This window comes from Thermobia domestica, chromosome 8 (assembly GCF_964235325.1).
Source record: "Thermobia domestica chromosome 8, izTheDome1.hap1.1, whole genome shotgun sequence".
Lineage (NCBI taxonomy): Eukaryota > Metazoa > Arthropoda > Insecta > Zygentoma > Lepismatidae > Thermobia > Thermobia domestica.
Window position 1 is genome coordinate 23,579,695 of NC_137461.1, and position 19,443 is coordinate 23,599,137.

The 19,443-nt window shown below is 33.9% G+C and overlaps 1 protein-coding gene across 2 annotated transcripts in view; it reads right to left on the reverse strand.

Annotated features, from left to right (window-relative positions):
* LOC145692790 (uncharacterized) overlaps positions 1-19,443 on the reverse strand; it is a 163,485-nt gene that overhangs the window by 17,148 nt on the left and 126,894 nt on the right. For both annotated transcript variants that reach the window (XM_081768268.1, XM_081768269.1), the window contains exons 5-6: positions 14,820-14,984; positions 9,073-9,273 (exon numbers count right to left, since the gene is read on the reverse strand). In XM_081768268.1, the coding sequence (XP_081624394.1) occupies positions 9,073-9,273; positions 14,820-14,984 (366 nt within the window). The remainder of the gene's footprint in view (positions 1-9,072; positions 9,274-14,819; positions 14,985-19,443) is intronic.

Genomic DNA, 19,443 nt, shown 5'->3' on the forward strand with positions numbered 1-19,443 from the left:
AAAGTACACTATATTACATGATAACAATATAACATAGGCAACAGCAGTAATTGCAGTTTGATAGCTACTTCCATTACAAACATGCTACGGTTTGTGGAATTTAGACTTCTCGGACACAGCAAAGAATAATGCTGTTACACATCTCAATTTGTCTAACACTGTTAGAGTGTTATTTCAGCATCAAGGCCATCGCCTTCCTAGTAATTGAGAGTGAGATTGTGTATTAGTTATTACTTTTTGCTGTGAGCAAAGCTTTATTTGATATTATACCAAGTAACAAGGATATTTCCTGCAATCCTTCACGAAAATAGTTTTGTGAATGTATACATTTTCTACCAACATTTACATGAGAAGTACTGCTATCTGTTGTTCCTATGTGCACAACGTGACGTGCATCATTACAACTGATAGCTGATACATCCATGAGTCGATAGGTGGCAGTAGGATTAAGATTAGGGATTAGATTTCTAGGTTCTCAGCATCTAAGGCCATGTAACTCCGTTTCGTATGAGGGATGATGTATCTCACTAATCACATTACCCGGGGAATTAGAGAAGAAAAAATGATTGGGAAAGAAAGGAAGTGGCCTGGGACCATTATGTTAGATACCATCGCGGCATCTGCCTGGTGTGAAAGAGGAAACCCCAGAAAAACTTCACTCAGAATGGCTGGGTTGAAAGAGCTTTCACATTTTTTCGACTGAGTGTCCCCATCGTGAATCGAACCCGGAACCGCTCGCATCAAAGGTGAGAGGTTAGGCGACTACATTACGTAGGGCCATATGTGGCAGTAGGCAGCCAGGAGCGGGAAACAGAAGTGATTATGTCTGACACTGTCAACCTGAGTTTAGGCACAATGGAGAGCGGATGTACGTATTCAACGATGGGCAAGTTGATTTCTCTGGAAGGAGGGCAACTCAGCCGCAGATATTTACATGGGACCTGTTGCCGTGTGTGGGGAGTATATGCCATAACGGAGAACCCTGTATAACTGGAATGAAGCCCGGAAAAATTATCACATCTCAATCGAGAAAGAGACAAGTTCAAACCGAAAAATCACAGATACTTCGCCATCTAACATTCGAGCCCAGGAGGTGACAATGGAGAACAATCACGTAACACTTTCAGAACTCGAGGTGAGAACTCACTAGAAACACTTTATACTGCATCTCGTGCACGAGTACCTTCAGATGGGGAAAGTGTCTGCCAGATTGGTGCCAGCTGAACAAAAGCAGCAACACATCGATGTCCGCACTGACATCTTGCAGCGCCGTGATCTTCATCGTACAGAGTCCATGACCAGGACTGTTATCGAGGATGACACCTGGCTACATTGAAACATACTATTCACTTTTTTCATCTGCAATATTTTCCATTTTCTCCACTGTTAAAGTATTAATCACTATGCATTGTTTAGCTGCGTTAAAACATAAAGCACACTTTTGACTCCATTACTCAGGCTACTCACAGAATTCCACGAGTTTTCCACCAGATAGAAAGAGGTGCCACTGTGTGTGCTGTTTTGTTGTAATGTTATTGCATTTGTATTTATTTTCATCCTTTTTCATACAAATTGTTCACAACGTGAACGTATGAGTTGGACACGTCATAAGAACACTGAATGTGTACATATGTATGGATTTAAATCTACATGCAATATTAAAATAGTGTGAATTTATGTAAAAAAGTACAATTTTTCATTATTCTAATTTACATACATCGATATAAAACAACATAACAGTTAATAAAACCTTACATTATAGATATACAAAATTTATATACTTTAAACATTATTTACTACTGGCGAGATATTCTTCTACAGAATAGAAACAGTGCTCGAGTAGATAGGACTTGACTGCTTTATTGAAACCAGATGTTTTGGTTTTCAAAGTGGAAGGAAGCTTGTTATAAATATTCACTGCCATAGGAAATGTACTATTCTTATGTACTTTTAAACGTGAGGATTCTACATGAAGGTCAGACGCTTGTTTTGTATTATGCATATGAATATCTGAGTTCAACCGGAAGCTGCTTGTATCTATCTGTATATCTTTTCTTACAAATTTTAGAAGTTCATATATATATATATATATATATATATATATATATATATATATATATATATATATATATATATATATATATATATAAACATGGAAGAGGTAAGATTTCAAGAAATTTAAATAGAGGTTTACAAGAAGTTCGAGGTTTACTTCCGGTCATAAACCTTAAAGCTCTCTTTCGTAAAACGAATATGGAATTTAGCAGTGCAGTAGATCCCCAGAGTATAATACCATATTTCAATTTAGAATGAAAAAGTCCAAAATAAGTTGTGAGCAGAACATGTTGACTGACACTATTTCGTAAGAGCTTTAACATGTAACAGGTTTGAGCCAATTTACTAGATAATTTTTGAATGTGAATTTTCCAATCTAATGTATCTGACACCCAAAGACCAAGAAATTTGATATCCGAGACGTAATTCAACGTTTTGCCGTTGTTACACAAGGGCGTTTTCTTATCTCGTTTTTTGCTACGTGAAAGCACATGCACGAAGACTTTGTTGTGTTTAGTATTAGTTTATTTCTATCCATCCAGTCACTGACGGCAGACATGGTGGAATCTACTGCATTACATAACTCAACGTAAGTTTCTCCAGTTACTAATATATTTGTATCGTCAGCATACAGAACAATTTTAGCAGAGTCTAAACATTGTGGCAAATCATTTATATATATTAAAAATAGAATAGGGCCTAAGATGGAACCTTGAGGAACTCCAAATTTTAACTCTTTGGTATCTGAATAACATTTGCTTACTCCCTGAGTGTCTCGAGTTTGACAGTTAATTTCAACAGTTTGCCTTCTGTTGGATATATACGATTTAAACCACTCATAAGCATTTCCCCTAATACAATAATCTTGCAATTTTTTAAGCAAAATTTGATGATCAATTGAACGTTATTGTAATTATACACTTCTTTCCAGTTGGCTCACGTAGCTTTGTATTATATTTTTTTAATGAGAAAGAAGCTTTTTTTTTTTTTTTTTTGTAATATAATAAGAAACTAAACAAGAATTCCTTTACAATGATAAGCATTCACAAATAGGATAATTTCATGCATCTATAATGAACCTGTTATGTATTATTATGCACTATCATTGGATGCTATAAATGCTACTACTGCTGTTTCTGATTCTGTCCGTTAAAAATTGCAAGTAACTAATTGTAAGCGCAATGCTTCATACTTGACACTATATTAATGGGGTTAATACCTACGCCATCTTTTGTCCTTTAGCTCATTTATTTGTATAGAGAGCTACTTTCCCGTTTTCTTTGAAATGAACTGGGAATGTAATGGTTTATTTTTTTCCTAATTTCTTCTTCAAGACTAACTAAACCTCTCATGTTTTCTCAAAATCAATTTCCGCTATATATAAACTTAATATTACATTAAATTTAATTATTACGTATTCAAATTCAACATAATAAAATTTAGTTTTCACGAAGGAAAAGATATTTAAATATATACTTGAAGAAAAATTCAGTAAAATTAAACCATGAAAGTTCTTGTCAATTTTAGAAAGAACAGAAAAACTTTAGATTATTATTTGCATTTAACGAGAAATATATATATTCAAAGATCACAAATCCAAACTCGATAGAACTTACAGAGTTGAACGCAATACATATCCCTGAGTGTAAGGCTGCCTTCACACTAGAATCTTGTGAGCTGCTCATGTGAACCTGTTGTGTGAAGGCATTGAATACCTCTGAGCCACTAAAAAGATCGTGATACCAAAATGGCAGCCATGCTACAGCCAGAAGAATCTGCTGCTTTAATCTTGGCGATAACTTGCACGAAAAAACGGAAAAGAAGATACAGAACAATGTGGATTCATCTTATAAATCGATCAAGACTGGAAGAATGTTCATTTTACAGTCTGTTTCCTAAACTGAGAGAAGATGAAAGACAATTTTTCAATTACTTCAGGATTTCTATATCTTCGTTTGACGAACTGTCTTGCATTTCATCCTTGTAACACCAAACTGAGAAAATTTTCAACATCAAATTTATGTACAATTTTCTCCATTCCAACTGAGTTCACGCTCATGTATGAAGGGGTCTCATAAGACTGTGTGTTATTTTCTTCCGCGCCAGCAGCCTGCTTGAGCCAGCTACTGGCGGGGCGATCTTCATAGCAGCTTAGAGCCGCGGCTCACTTGCACCGAAACGCGTGTGTGAACGCGTACATTTAGGACAATGTAATTCTAGCAGCTGCAGCTCACGCGAGCGGCTCACAGGATCCTAGTGTGAAGGCTACTTAAGAGGTCATGCGTAGATTTCGAAGAAAACAAAAATACAGGAAAACTCATTTTCTTTGCAAACTTAAAAATTTAATGCTATACGAGAACCATACCACGATTATTCAGTTGAAAATGATCCTGATATATGGCCTCATTATGACATTACAAAGAGACAGTACATATTACAGCCAAAAATTGCCAATAACTTTTAAATTTTAATTTGTGTAACTTAAAGATTGTTCGAAGTAAAATATACATCAGTTGATAGATTAGACCCAATATTTGTAGTTTAATAGAAATTTCTTTAATCTAGGGAAATTTCGTAGGTAAATTTAGCAAAAAAGGGAAAAAAGGAATTTTGAACAAAACGTAAAAATCCAGGGAAATTCTCGCACTGACTAACTGACCAATATAAATGCTTATTTTTTTTCTATGTTCTTCAGAAATAAGCCAACACAATAGCAGCAGTTTGCGTGTATGTGTGTGTGTGTGTGTGAATAAAGTACCAGACATTGCATCCATTATTAGCTGGGTGTAATTTTTGTTGTTAAAAATGAAGTAAAAAAAAGCAAAGTAAATAAATAAAACAAATGTGGTTGGCACTTCATTTAATATAGCTACGTAAATTAATCTTATCACATAACTTCTGTCATAGGAATTGGATACTCAACAAACTAGGGAAAATTTGGTACTAAAAGGGAAAATTTTGAGTTATTTGAGGGAAATTTTCGTAAGAGTCTTCATCCCGGCGAAATTAAAATACCGCTAATTTTACAGTAATTATGTGATATCTTCAAATAGATAAAAGATAAGTGAAATATGAAACAAGAGCGCCCTAGACAATATCATTTTGCATGAGGTACCGTTTACCACAAGTCACCTACTGGCTTTTCCGTTTTCAGCCGTTCAGAAACGCGAAAATAAATGCCGATTTTCAAAACAGCTCGAAATCGAAAGCAGATAAGTGAGTCGTGATAACGGTTTCTCATGTAAAATAATATTATGTAGGGCGCTCTTGTTCCACTTTTCAATTATCTTTTATCTATTTGAAGATATCACATAATTACTGTAAAATTAGCGGTATTTTAATTTCGCCGGGATGAAGATTCTTAAGGAAAAATACGAACACTGATTAGATCGAGCTGAATAAAACTGCATGTTTAGGAGCACATTCTGATGCGCATTTTTTGAGAAAATCGAAAGAAAAGGAAAACTTTTGAGGCACTAAAAGGTATCTCATTCTTTGCCAATAATTACTGACAGTTTTATTAGTTATTTATTTTGCTGCAGGAAACTGTTGAGGTATTGTAGAGCAAATTTGTAACAGACCGATTAACGGTTGTTTACATTCTATTTGAGTTGGCTCCCGGATTGTAATGTTTACCCGTATTGTAATGTGTATCGCAGCGTTCAAGTTGGTTCGTGTATTGTAATACTGCACCCGAGTGCCTCCAAAGATTCGTTTTTTTTATGTTATTTTGTTTCGCTGCCAATGAAATAAATGGCACAAAAGAGTTACTAGTTTTATATGTGATATGCAAACACATATGAGATACGCGAACACCCCAATAATTTACCACGAAAATTTCGAATTATTTATTTTTTTTTCAATTATTTCGAGCTACTGTAATAATTCTACTCATGTTATAGCAATATAGTAAAATTTGATTTACACTTTTATTCTACCTCAATTTACTTTACCTTACGAAAACATATTAGTTCAGAAATAATCGCGAGGAAGATTGGCTTCCCATGTTAACTTACTCTGTTGTTTTCTTCTTTTTCCTTTTCGTCGTTCTTTTGTTGGGAACGTGGCGATCATTTCGGTTGCGACCGCAAGAGGGCGTTTGAATCGCTATACGGGCATCTATACCGAAAAATGGCGACTTTGTTGAGCAGTGAGAACATGGGTTGTCATAACGACAACAGCTATTTTCAAGGAGTAATTAGGTGAGTTTAAAATTTATGTTATGTAGTCTTTTCCGATAATTATGAAATGTCATGGAATAGATAGACCGACTGCTTATTTGAATAGGGTTTTGTAGGGCAACAGAAGGGATATAAATTTGTTTTAGTTCGTAATCGACTATGTAATATTAAAACCGCTATTATTAAGGTCTGGTGACGCGAGTATGATGACGCAGTGAAACGCCGTTTTACAGTGAGAAAAGAACGATGGCCTAAGTCGACTCCTCAAATTTAGAAATTTAGTAATCAAAAGTGTAGAATTTTGGAAGTTAACCTATTATAAATTATCGATTGGAATAACCTGATTTATTTTGGAAGAAAAAGAAACACTGAGGAGTCTGACTAAAGTAAAAAATTCATTGAAACAAGTTTTGGCCAAACGCCATCGAGTGTTACTTCCGCCATTACGAGCAATATGAAGTAATGGGGCAGGAAGTATAGTTGTCGAGGTTTATTTCACCAGATACTAGGACCAGGGTCCCATATTCAATAGGACGTGGAACTGATACCTGAGGAAATTGATTTCGACGTGTGAATAAATAGGTTTGGTAACCTATTCTGTCCTGTGAAGCTAGGAATCCAGGTAGCAAGGACCGGGAAACTATTCTGTAGGAACACTCACTTGGTAATATTAATCCATTTATTTATTCTCTTCTTGTTCCGATTATAGACAGAATCACAAATTCACCAAATGGAGTGTTCGAAATAAATATGTATAGTTAAAGTAAAAGGCGTTACGCGTTTAGACAGCTCATCTCGTTACCACTCAATAGAATGATATCATAAGAATATGTGATCAACATCAAAAATTGTTGGTGAACTTTACTTTAAGCGCACCGCTTGATATTAATATTTTCCATGTGAGAATTGATACGGTTTTCCTTTATTGTTAGATTAAGTAATATCTTAGCTCTGAAATGTCATTTTAACGTGTGCCTTATTAAATAACGTGTTTAGGTTGCTTAGGTTAGGTAAGACTTAAATTTAATGTGTCCCATAATATACATCTATTTTGATTGTTAGGTTAGGAAATCACATTGTGGGCTTACTGTTAAATAATGTACTTTAGTGTTGTCTTGTGATATATTTCGGGGAATATACATTTTAATTGCGTGTTTAGGTTAGGTAAATTGAACTTGTGTGCTTACGGTGAAATAATGTCTTGTTATTCTGTTTCGCGATATTTTTTTTTACATGTATTTCCAATTGCGTAGGTTAGGGCTTTATGTAGGTTAAGAAATTATATTTTGAAAATGATTTCGTCCATATGACTCGGGTCTTAAATGTGAAAAGGGTTTTGGTAATTTAGGATAGTAAATATACCGGTTTTTCATTGTTGTTGTCTCATGATATGCGAGTGCATACTTGATCTGTGCAGATTTCAGCTAACCTCCAGTTGTAGTTTTTTTTTCTATATATTTAAAATCTTGTTCGAATATGCTTCCGTGCAAGTCTGTCTTGGGCACATGTTTAGTTTAAAGGTGCCATTAATGCGAATTTCTTACATATTTGCCTCATCGGAAATCTACGTAGCTAACTGACGCTCGACTTTACTGATAAACATATACGTATTTACATTTATCAAGTTTGTCGTTCTTAAACACAATCTGGAATCTTATCGTGTATCCATTGCTCTTGAAAATTAATGACATTATATTGTGAAGTTAAAAGTGATAATAATGTTGATAATGACGTTCTAATCTCTCATAAAATATGTAAACCCTGGCGTAGAGAAGTAGAAGTAGAGCATTTTTTTTTTCATTTGTAAATATATCATCTCATTAATAGTAGATTTTTTTTGTAGATGTATTATGTACGATTGATACATGCTACTTGATTGTTCTAAAGTATAATGAGAATGTAGTAGCAGTCGTGTAGGGCTTATGTTGTCGCCTCATTTGAATTAATGACAGGGTTATAAACAATGAACGTCTACTTAATAATAATTTTAGTAATGATAATGTCATTTTGTTAAATGAATAATTAGAGCATATGGACTGTTATTCTTAAGTGATCACGAACTGAGTATGTATTGTAAAGATATTGAAATATGAAAATTGATACAATTTTGAATTTAAGTCAATGTAGTAACATAATATCGTAATTGTTTGAACGTACTGCGATGTAGGCAAATATCTAACAGACTCTATTCTGTTGCTTTGGAGAACTACAATGTAACTGTTGACTTATTGGCACCAATAAACAATCACGACCAAATTTCAATTTTATAATTTCGAATACTGCTAATAGAGTTAAGCATATGTAAGTTTGATATATTATTTTTTTTTCATTCAATTTAAATTAACGACGTTGAGTCTTCTTTCATTTCGATTGGCCACTTAACAAGAATTTTGAATCTTTTGATAAAATTTGTTGCGCAGGCTTGAACTGATTTTTTTTTTTTTTAGCTAACATAACCTAAATCTTAAGTTAAAACATAACCAAAGAAAATGGTTTGTTATAAATTGGTTTATTCTTGAGATTTTCTCATCCCTGGAAAAGACTGTTATAAATCGGCGACCCCTTAGCTATAATACTTTTATGACCGTAAAGTTGGTGTGTTATAAATTGGTTACCTCAACCAGGATTCTATTTACTTTAACGCTAAGACATTATGAATAAAAACGAATGTTATAAATTGTACACTTAACTAGCACATCCTACCTATTGTTGTCTCGCCTTGTGATAAACAGTTTTCTACAGAACACTAAATTAATCATATTATATATATATATATATATATATATATATATATATATAAAACTGAAATATCTTAATTAAGAATAAGAGATCGTACCATTCTAGCGATGAAACCTTGTGAATCGAGAGATGAAAGACCGTTGCCCGTGCCCGGCGAATGAATCATCGTTGGTTTTATGTACAATTTAGGTAAACTACACGCCAGAAGCCATACTTGAGAGACTGGTAACATTATTTCCACCTCCTCATCGGCAAAGTCCATTTCACGGTCCAGAACTGGAGTCGATAAGTCTATAGACTGCAAGCAAAAAAAATACACTGGTCAAAACATTTAGAGGTACAAGCAAAAAAAAAAAAAAAAAAAAAAAAAAAGTGCAAAATGTACTTATTAAGATTACGTTAGCAGGCCATATAACATTATAGGGTTAACAGGTCCGTCCGTCCGTTACTCCACACGATAACTGTTGAATGAAAGCGAATGTTTGAATCATGTTCTTTTTTGGCAATAGACAGCTAGATTAATTTATGTCGGTCGAGTTCCTTAATAGAGTAAATTCGTTAACTTCTCCACGAGTAATAGTAAAACGGGTAATGCGTGGTTGTATATATGAAATTGCATGATCCTGTTTACCTCTTTTTATGGTCGGTGACTTATGGAATGCAGATGCTTATGTTGAATATGATGTAAATATAGTAGGGGATGATAGAAGAACAGCAGAAAGAACTGCAGGGGTCTTATTAAACGCTTGGAGGGACATGGGTTTAGAAGTAAATGCAGAGAAAACTAAATACATGGAAGTGCGTCGGGATAATAATACGGCAAATTATGGATGCGTTAAAATATCGAGTAATACTTTCGACAAAGTGGATACTTTCAAATATCTAGAATCAATATTACCAGACCAAAACCATATTCACTAAGAAATTAAATGTCGACTAAAAGCACGGAATTCGTGTTATTATTAGGTTCTGAATCTTTCGTCGTCACGAATTCTGTCGAGGAATTTGAAGCTTAAAATATACAAAACGATAATCATGCCTGTTGTATTGTATGGTTGCGAAACACGTCCGCTTACTCTGAGGAAAGAATACAGACTGAAAGTATCTGACTAGTGAGAATAAAATACTGAGATGAATATTCGGACCCAAAAGGAATTTGAATGGAGAATCGCGGAAACTTCATAACGAGGAACTGCGAAGTTTATACCGTTTACCAAATATTAGGGTCAACAAATCTAGGAGACTTAGGTGGGCAGATTATGTAACCAAAATGGAAGAAAGTAGGAACGCTTTCAAAGTTTAAGCTGGAAATCCAATTGGAAAATGATCATTAGAAAGTTATAGGCATAGATGGAAGGACAATACTAAGATGGATCTCGGAGATATTAATACAAAGTAGAAACTGGATCCAGTTGGCTAAGGACAGAAGTCAATGGAGAGCTTTTAAGAACGTGGTATTGAATCTCCGGCCATAGAATTAGTTAGTTATGGACACAGAAGTCATATGACTGACATCTGGTGGTACGACGCGAAAACCACAGCACCACACTGAAACTCTTACTACTGTGTTGGTGATAACTGAGAAGGTGGATCTAATTTTGTGTAGGGGTGTGATGAGTAGTCACAATCCTGCCACAGCGTAATTTAGAGGAATCTGCAGCTTGGATACCCATTGAGAGAATGGAAGCGCGACAGACACGAAGGCAGGGAATAAAAGTAATAGCTCCTAGTGTCATCTCCTGAGTGTAGATACAGTCTCAAGAGATAAGGACTAGCCAACCAATCGGGCACCCCGGATTTAATCCTCGGTGAAAAATGGTTTATTTCCAGTTGTATGCTTTCATAACAAAGCGACTCAGTGGTTCATCTAGTCTTCTGTAAAATATGTACTCGAGGGTTAAAAGCAGTTGAAGTATAATGCACCGTTACATCACCTTCTATAGGCGTTTAAGTCCAGAAAATGTACACCCCTACCTCTATATCACCCAAGAGCCCACATTTGCCTGTTTCAGAGTCACCCTTTATCCGATTTAACACTTGTGGACAGTGAATCCTCTGAGCTTCCATTGAAGTATTAACAGTTAAACGATAGCAGAAAGACCAATTCACGCATGACCTTACTAAACATATTGTTTGGTTAAACCTTCATTTACAGATTTCTTGCTAGGACTTTCATTTATAGAATTTTTTTGTTTGGAACTTTTATTTGCAAATATTTTTGGTTCAACTTTCCATTTGTAAGTTTTTTTGGTATAACTTTAATTTAAAGATATTTTTTGGCTGAGCCTTCATTTGTAGATATTTTTGAGTTCTTCATGTGTAAATATTTTTGATTGAATCTTCATGTGTAGATATTTTTGGTTCAATCTTTATGTGTAGATATTTTTGGTTCAATCTTTATGTGTATATATTTTTGGTTCAATCTTTATGTGTATATATTTTTGGTTCAATCTTTATGTGTAGATATTTCTGGTTGAACTTTCGTTTTTGATATGTTTCGGTTGACCTTCATTTGTAGTTTTTGTTGTTGTTGTTGTTGTTGTTGAACCTTTCATTCGTAGATGTTTCAGGGTCCAGCCTTCATTTATAGATTGCTTTCGGTTAATCCTCCATTTGTAGATAATTTTTTTTGGGTTGAGCCTTCATTTCTAGATATTTTTAGTTGAACTTTCATGTTCAGACATTTTTGGTTGAAACTTCAAATCTAGATATTTTTGGTTGAACCTTCATGTCTAGATATTTTTGGTTGAACCTTCATACGTAAATATTTTAAGTTGAGCCCTCATTCGTATATATTTTTGGTTAACTATTCATTTAATTTAAAGATATTTTCTAGTTGGATATTGATTTATAAATACAGTATATATATCTTTTGTTGAACATTCATGTGCAAATATTTTTGATTCAACCTTCATTTGTATGTATTTTTTGGTTGAATCTTTCATTTGTAGATATTTTTTGTTGAATCTTTCATTTGTAGAGATATTTTCTAGTAGAATTTTTGATTTGTAGATTTTGTTTGGGTTCAATCTTTACGTGCAGATATTTTTGACTGAATCTTCATTTGTAAATGTTTTTAGTTGATCGTTTCATTTATAGCTCTTCACTTGCAGATATTTTCTATCGGATCTCGACTTGTGAGTATTTTTGGTTGAACCTTCATGTACAAGTATTACTTTACTGAACCTTCATTTGTAAATATGTTTTAAGTGAATCTTCATTTGTAGATATTTTTTTGTTGAACCTTTATTTCAAGATATTTTTAGTTGAACCTTCATGCGTAGGTATTGCTTGATTTAACGTTAATTTGTAGATTGCTTTTGACAACTTATCTGTAGATGTTTTCTAGTTGAATATTGATTTGTAAAATATTTCTTTGTTGAACCTTCATTTATAAATATTTTTGTGATTTAACTTCCATTTGTGGATTGTTTTATTGCATCTTCTGTAGACATTATTTGGTTGAATCTTCAACGAAGTACGAGGTGTTACTAGTTAATAGAATTCTTATTTATTTCCGTTTTGTATAATTTTGTTGTGAACAATCGAGTTTTCAACGAATACGAAGGAAAGTATATATTTTTTTTAATATTCGATTTCTATGTACCTGTATATACAGCAGTAGCGTATGCAGAATTGCATCAAGGGGTAAAGTTCAAGGTCCCTAGTGCATATCGTTTCAAGATTCTTTCAATACAGATCTTCAATTGCCCATAATAGCGTCTCTAACCACAATCAACCAAGATATATTTGATAGAATTGTCCTACAAATGTCGCTAGTGTGAAGCGAACTATACTTTTCAAATACAGGTACTATTTTCTGAGAATATTTCTGTTCTAATTTTAAATTTCTTAAGTATTCTCTTCAAAATTTGGGAACAATTAGGTTTTCCAGAACAAACTTTTCAGCTCATACCCTAATCGTCAGTAATTACTGCTTTGTTTTTACAGTAATGCTCTCTGAACAACAATTCTAGAAATTATTTTAAGTTTTGTACATCGCTGCCCAAACAAATTGTTCATGTGCATTTATATGTGCTTTAAAGCACACTGTATCTCGAGAACGACAAAAGCTGTTGACAAACTGTCTTCATATTTCGAATGAGCTTTTCGATTAACCCAGTACTTTTCAAGGCCTGTCAATGGCGTCACCAGAAAATTGTTTCGAGGGCATAGATTTTATATCGTGAGCTGTCGACAAATTACTTTCAAATGTAAAAGCAACAACAAACACCATTTCTATTATAATGTTACAATAGCAATTAAAAGCGACTGAGCTCCAACCTATAACTTTGGCTTTCAATCTTTCATTTACGGTTGTGTGATTTCACGTTTAACAGACACAAACATTTTGAGTATGTGTACTTTAAATAAGTAAGTTAACTAGATCTTTTTCATAAAGTTAATGATTTAAAATTATTGTTCAAAGCCTTTATATTTTAATAAGCCTTCTCCAAAATCAATGCAAGTGATTTGTGCACGTTTCTTGGACGTTTATATGTTTGTGGCAAATCCTTTCGACAATGAGATCTCGGAAACTACAGACTCTAGAAAGATGACGTTTTCACTGATCGATTGGAAATTTTGTATAGATTGTCTAGTTCTAATTGAATATTAAAAAAAAAAAAAAAAAAAAAAAAAAAAAAAAAAAAAAAAAAAAACATGACCATTATTTCTTTATTGCATTTTTAAGGGTACACTGGAAGGGTTGAAATTAAAAAAAAAAAAACTAAAGCATCATATCCTACGCATAATACATTGGATATGTTGGAATGTATAATGCGTAGACGTTGAGACGCATTATGTATAACGCCCGAGACGGTTGCATATGTCTCAGGCGTTTGTTTCATTTCCAAATAATAATGAAAAAGGAAGGAAAGTTTTCTAACCTTTCTCCAGTGTAAAGATGAATACTTTTGGAGTGTTTTACCCAATGAACACCATATATAACTGCCATTATAATTAATTATGTATGTAATGTATTTGTTTATTACATACTGCATGCAAGAAGAAAGAAAACACTGGTCATGCGTGAATTGGAAACTCCAACCGGAAGTAGGCTCAAATCTTGTAAAAGGACGAGATATTGAGAAAGAAATAATCGAAAAAATATCCCCTTTATGATACGCCTTGCCAATTTTTTTTATCAAGTCGTCTTTCACTTGTGTCTGTAAAGGGACATGTACAGATGTTGTGAGAAATGAGAAGGATATTTATGCTCATATGCGAATGAAGCGCAAGTTCAGCTAATATTATATATATATATATATATATATATATATATATATATATATATATATATATATATATATACAGTGGTGCATATCGTTCCAGAATTCTTTCAATACAGATCTTCAATTGCCAATAATAGCGTCTGTGACCATAATCAACCAAGATATATTTGACAGAATTGTCCTACAAATGTCGCTAGTGTGAAGCGAACTATACTTTTCAAGTACTATTTTCTGATTTATGTCCATGACACACTCCCCTATTGTCTATCCGTAGGGGTTCTTCCATGAAAAAATCTTTTCGATTAATTTTTACACTCCCTCAAACATATTTATATAGATTTTAACCCTCCCAAATATTTCAATGACGCAGTTTGCGTCATAGCCCCCCCTCTGTGGGCACCCCTGATATATATAACTAATGACGGAACTTGAGTGTGCTAAAATAGCCCTAGGAAGTTGGTAGAGTAATTAAGAGAAACAATCGTCGGGAAAAATCATCAACTGAATAAAGAAATCCCATTTCAGTTCTTTTATACCTATACATAAAATAAATAAATTTTACATTTTATTACAAATGTAAGATCGATATAAATGGTTTTAAAACGCTTACCCCTCTGTTTTGTCCAACGCCGTTTGGCTCTTCTTTTCCGATATTCCTGTAAGATGTCGCTAATTGGTGCATGACATATCGGTTAAGTCCTATAAGAATTCGAGGGCAATGCTCCATTATCCAATGCGTTAAGTATGTTGTAGACACTTGAGGTTTCCGATGGAACTAAAAAGAAACAAAAATGAAATAAAATGTTAAGTTTCTTCAAACGTCTTAAGATTAAGCCTTCCATCTTAAATAAGACAGCAGGTAGATGTGTAAATAGTGATAGAGAAATTGAGTGACTCCAGTGTGTTGTTGAAGATGTGATACCTCGTATGTTCAATTTGTTAGTTCTTCACGAGGCGAAGAAAAACGTCACTATATCGATTCACAATATTAACATTTCAGACCTTCTAAAAAAGGTTTTATCCTTTAAAAACACACTAATACAGCTGTTCACATCATAGCTCATATGGCTATAAATAATACATTGAACACACTGGCATACGAGGTATCACCTGAAGTTGCCATCAATTGACGTGCAAGCAAACGCTGTAATCGATTGTTTCTCAGCAATCGATGTCTTGTGACGCACGAAGGTTTACTAGAACATGGGTTATTGCTTTGTCATTAGGTTTATGCCAAAAGCTCCGAATCGCAAAAATTGAAAATACGAGTTATCACCTTTTCAACGACGCAGTGGAAGAAAACTACAAAACCCGAAGGAAATTTACAGACCTGATGTCTGTTATCAGGATATTCATATGGTCTAGGAGCGAATCAAGAACTTATCGATCATTTAACCAACATTTTCGACGGTTTCATACAGCAATGATACGAAAAATGTATTAAGTCTGACAGTAAGATACTATCTGTAATCCTAAGTATATCACTCCTACATCGATACATTTGACATGATCTAACAATGCCTGGAATGATTTCTACAAGTCTGTGGTATGGTTCGAAAACTCGAAGGGTAAGCGCTTTACATGTCCTGAAAGTCACCAAAAAGGCTCCCTTTCAATGCTAACTCGAGTTTTAGAAACAAAATAATGGAACGGAGACAGATCTTAGGAGTAGAGTGAGTGGTTAGTAGATACACACACATAAACACGTGTTTTGGGACCAAAATTGGCAGTATAGTTACAACTAACAGAGGCCAGCCGATACATTATGTTGCAGAAGGAACTAACTACCAGGTGCTAAATACTCGAAGAATCCTTTTCCGTAGGCGATTCAAGTGAAAATGCTCCAAATACAAACTCCTAGTGAAAATTTTCCCCTTAGGAATAGGTTGATAATGAATAATTCCTTTGCTATCGTAGAAACACACCAAAGCTGTATTCACTTTTGGCTTTTTAGAGATTGTTTTTATTATTTTATTTTATTTATTTATTTATTAATGTTGATGAGACTTTCATTAAGCACTTTGGCATTTAAACGGTGTGACAAACATCTTGGCATTTGAAGGCGGCGCTCCAAGTTCCCTTTAAATGCTGCTAGCAAATGAGAGGCCAGCGGAATTGCCACATTTATTTTGTACACATCCACGTCTATCCTCTGCCACCTGATCGCGCTGTAGTTCGTCTGCTTAGCCATAGCCACACCCCTTAGCACTCGGCAACGTCGCGTCAGAGCTTGCGTTTTATTCGTTTAGCAGAAATGCCAAGATGTTTGTCACAGGCTTTAGTTATGGAATCCTAGCGTAAACGTTAGTTTCATCTTTTGTAGCAATAGGATTTAAGAACATTTATATCCACGACCAGTGTGAAGCAATGTGGAAATTGAAACACTTCGAGGTGGAGGCGGGGAAGTTAGTGTGTGCCGAAAGTATACTTGTACTAGGAAAGTATCTTGCAGACTAAGTGTTAATATATTATATTCCAAAACAATCCAAACATATTCTAAAACGAACTTTGACTCGCAAGAAAATACCCCTGTACAATATTGAAAAGGTTATGGTTTATCAGTTCACTTTCTCAAAAGACCTGAAAAATCAGTTTTTCTAATGCACATAGCGTATAAAGGTGCTTGGGTACCCTCCGTGAGAGCGTCTTCATAAAGTATGCTTATAATTGTAATTTGTGTAATCACTAAAACACCACGTTAAATTTAAGCTACAAATATGCATAACTGCAATTATTATGAATATTATGAATATGTCATTACCAAGTTTCCCCCTTAGAGAGCACAAAGCGAACGAGTTCCGGGGAAGTGTTCAGAGGTGCCTGGGAATTTCTCCCCTTTTCCTACTATTCAATTACCACATTGGTTTGAAGATTATCTTTTGCGTATTTATTTATTTATTTGCCTGTTTTGCATATAAATGAGAGTATTCTCGAGTACGCATACAGTTGTAAAAAAATAAATTACATATATGCTATAAAAAATTACAAATAGAGTAATACATACATAACTATGACTTTTATAACCTTACACATTCATAACATAATTAACAAAAAACATTTATACATTGTCTTCAAAAAACTCATTTACCGAGTAGTAACATTTATCTACTAAGAAATTGTGAAAATCAGATTTAGACATAGATTATGATTTGTTTTGTTTTAGAAAGTCAGGTAACTTATTGAAAATTTTTATACAGTTAATATATATGCTTTTTTTGGAAAAACGAAAAATTTTGGGGGATAACATACAAATTATTAACGAATCGAGTATTGTATTTATGGACGTTAGTGTTTTCAATAAATAAATGTTTGTTACTTACGGTAAACAAGATAATTTTGTATAGATACAAGGTAATAGTAATATTTTTTGTCCTCGAAAGATGGGCTTGCAAGAAGACTTTGGTGACAATCCAAACACAACCCTTAATGCTTTCTTTTGTAAGCAAAACGTGCTAATACATTCAGTAGAATAACCCAAAAAAATAATACCGTAAGTTATTAAAGAATGAAATTTTGCATAGCACACTGAAACTAAAGAATGTGTTGTGACATTACCTCTTACTCTACGAAGGCCGAAACAAATACTACGTAATTTTTTGTTGAGTTGAGAAATATACTCATTCCAAGTTAGTTTCGAACTAATGGTGACACCAAGAAATTTAGTTGAAATAGAGAAGTCAACTTTTTTGTTATTTACGATTATGTATGGAATAAATTTATTTTGAAGAGGATAATAAAAATTTAGCAAGGAAGTTTTATCATTGTTTAAAACTAATTTATTGCTACTTAACCAGTTACTTAATTGTGCAAATGCAATGTTTAGATTATATTCAATATCATGTCGTGAGTTACCTGTAATAACAACATTGGTGTTATCAGCAAATAAAACATATTTATTAGTCAATATTTCATGTGTCAAATTATTACTGTATATAAGAAAGAGCAATGGGCCAAACACTGATCCTTGAGGTACACCAGTTAGTACTGTACCTTAATAACTACTAAACTTATGTATTTTTCCATTATTTTCGTTAGTAATTTGAACTATCTGACACCTATCCTTCAAGTAAGACTCGATCCATTTATTGACAGTTTCTCTTATACCATAAAAGCATATTTTTTAAAGTAAGAGATCATGATTTACAGTGTCAAATGCTTTAGTAAGATCAACAAAGAGTCCAACTGCCCATTTTTTATTATTTATCGCATGCATAACAGTACTAAGAAAATCGAAAATTACAGAATCAGTAGATTTGCCAGTTAAAAACCCATGTTGTGATAATATTAGATTATTGGAATGGAATGTAAGTAATTCCTTATCCTATTTGACATTACCGTCTCAAAAATTTTTGAAAATACAGACAAAACTGAGATAGGACGATAATTCTTAATATTGTAACGACTGCCTTTCTTGAACAAGGGAATCACTTTAGCCACTTTTAACCGCTGTGGGACAATGCTTGATTCAAGGGAAAAATTTATTACATGAGTCAGGTAGGGAGCAATTATCGAAGCAGATTGTTTTACAATAGTGGACGGTACTTCATCAAGACCTGCAGAACTGCTATTTCTCATCTTTCTTATAATATCTAATATTTCATCGATAGTTACTGGGGTAACAAAAATACATTCTGGACAAGAAGGTATCTTTGAAGAACCACTTGTACCAGCTTGATGGGATAGAGCACCAAGAGCTACCTGAGGAGAAGTTATAAAATAATTATTAAATTTATTTGCAATTTGAACGGGGTTTGTAATTCTTTTATTGTCAAAAATGACGTGATTCAAATTAGCAATATCACCTTTATTTGTATGTACCACCTGGTGAATAATATTCCACATAGTTTTATTTCTAGAATTATTAATCATTTTGGAATTATGCATTAGCTTTGCTGTCTTAACTTTTTTATATGTTTGCTTATACTTTTTAACGTAATTTCTGAATATATCAGAAACATTTGTATCTGAAAAAAATGAAATGAAATCTTTAAGTCTAACGTCCCACGGTTATGCCGGTTAGGCTAAAAGAGACGGTGATAATGAGAAATGAGTGAAATGGTGGAATGAAGAAAGTGGGAGGAAACGGGAGAACCCCGAGAAAACCCACGAGCACGGTTTGTCCACCACAAAGTCCACACGGCGCGAGCTGGGATCGAACCAGGGACCCCAAGCACCGGAGGTGAACGCAAACATTTATATTTTTAAGCAATTTAGCATACTTAATTAAATTTCGT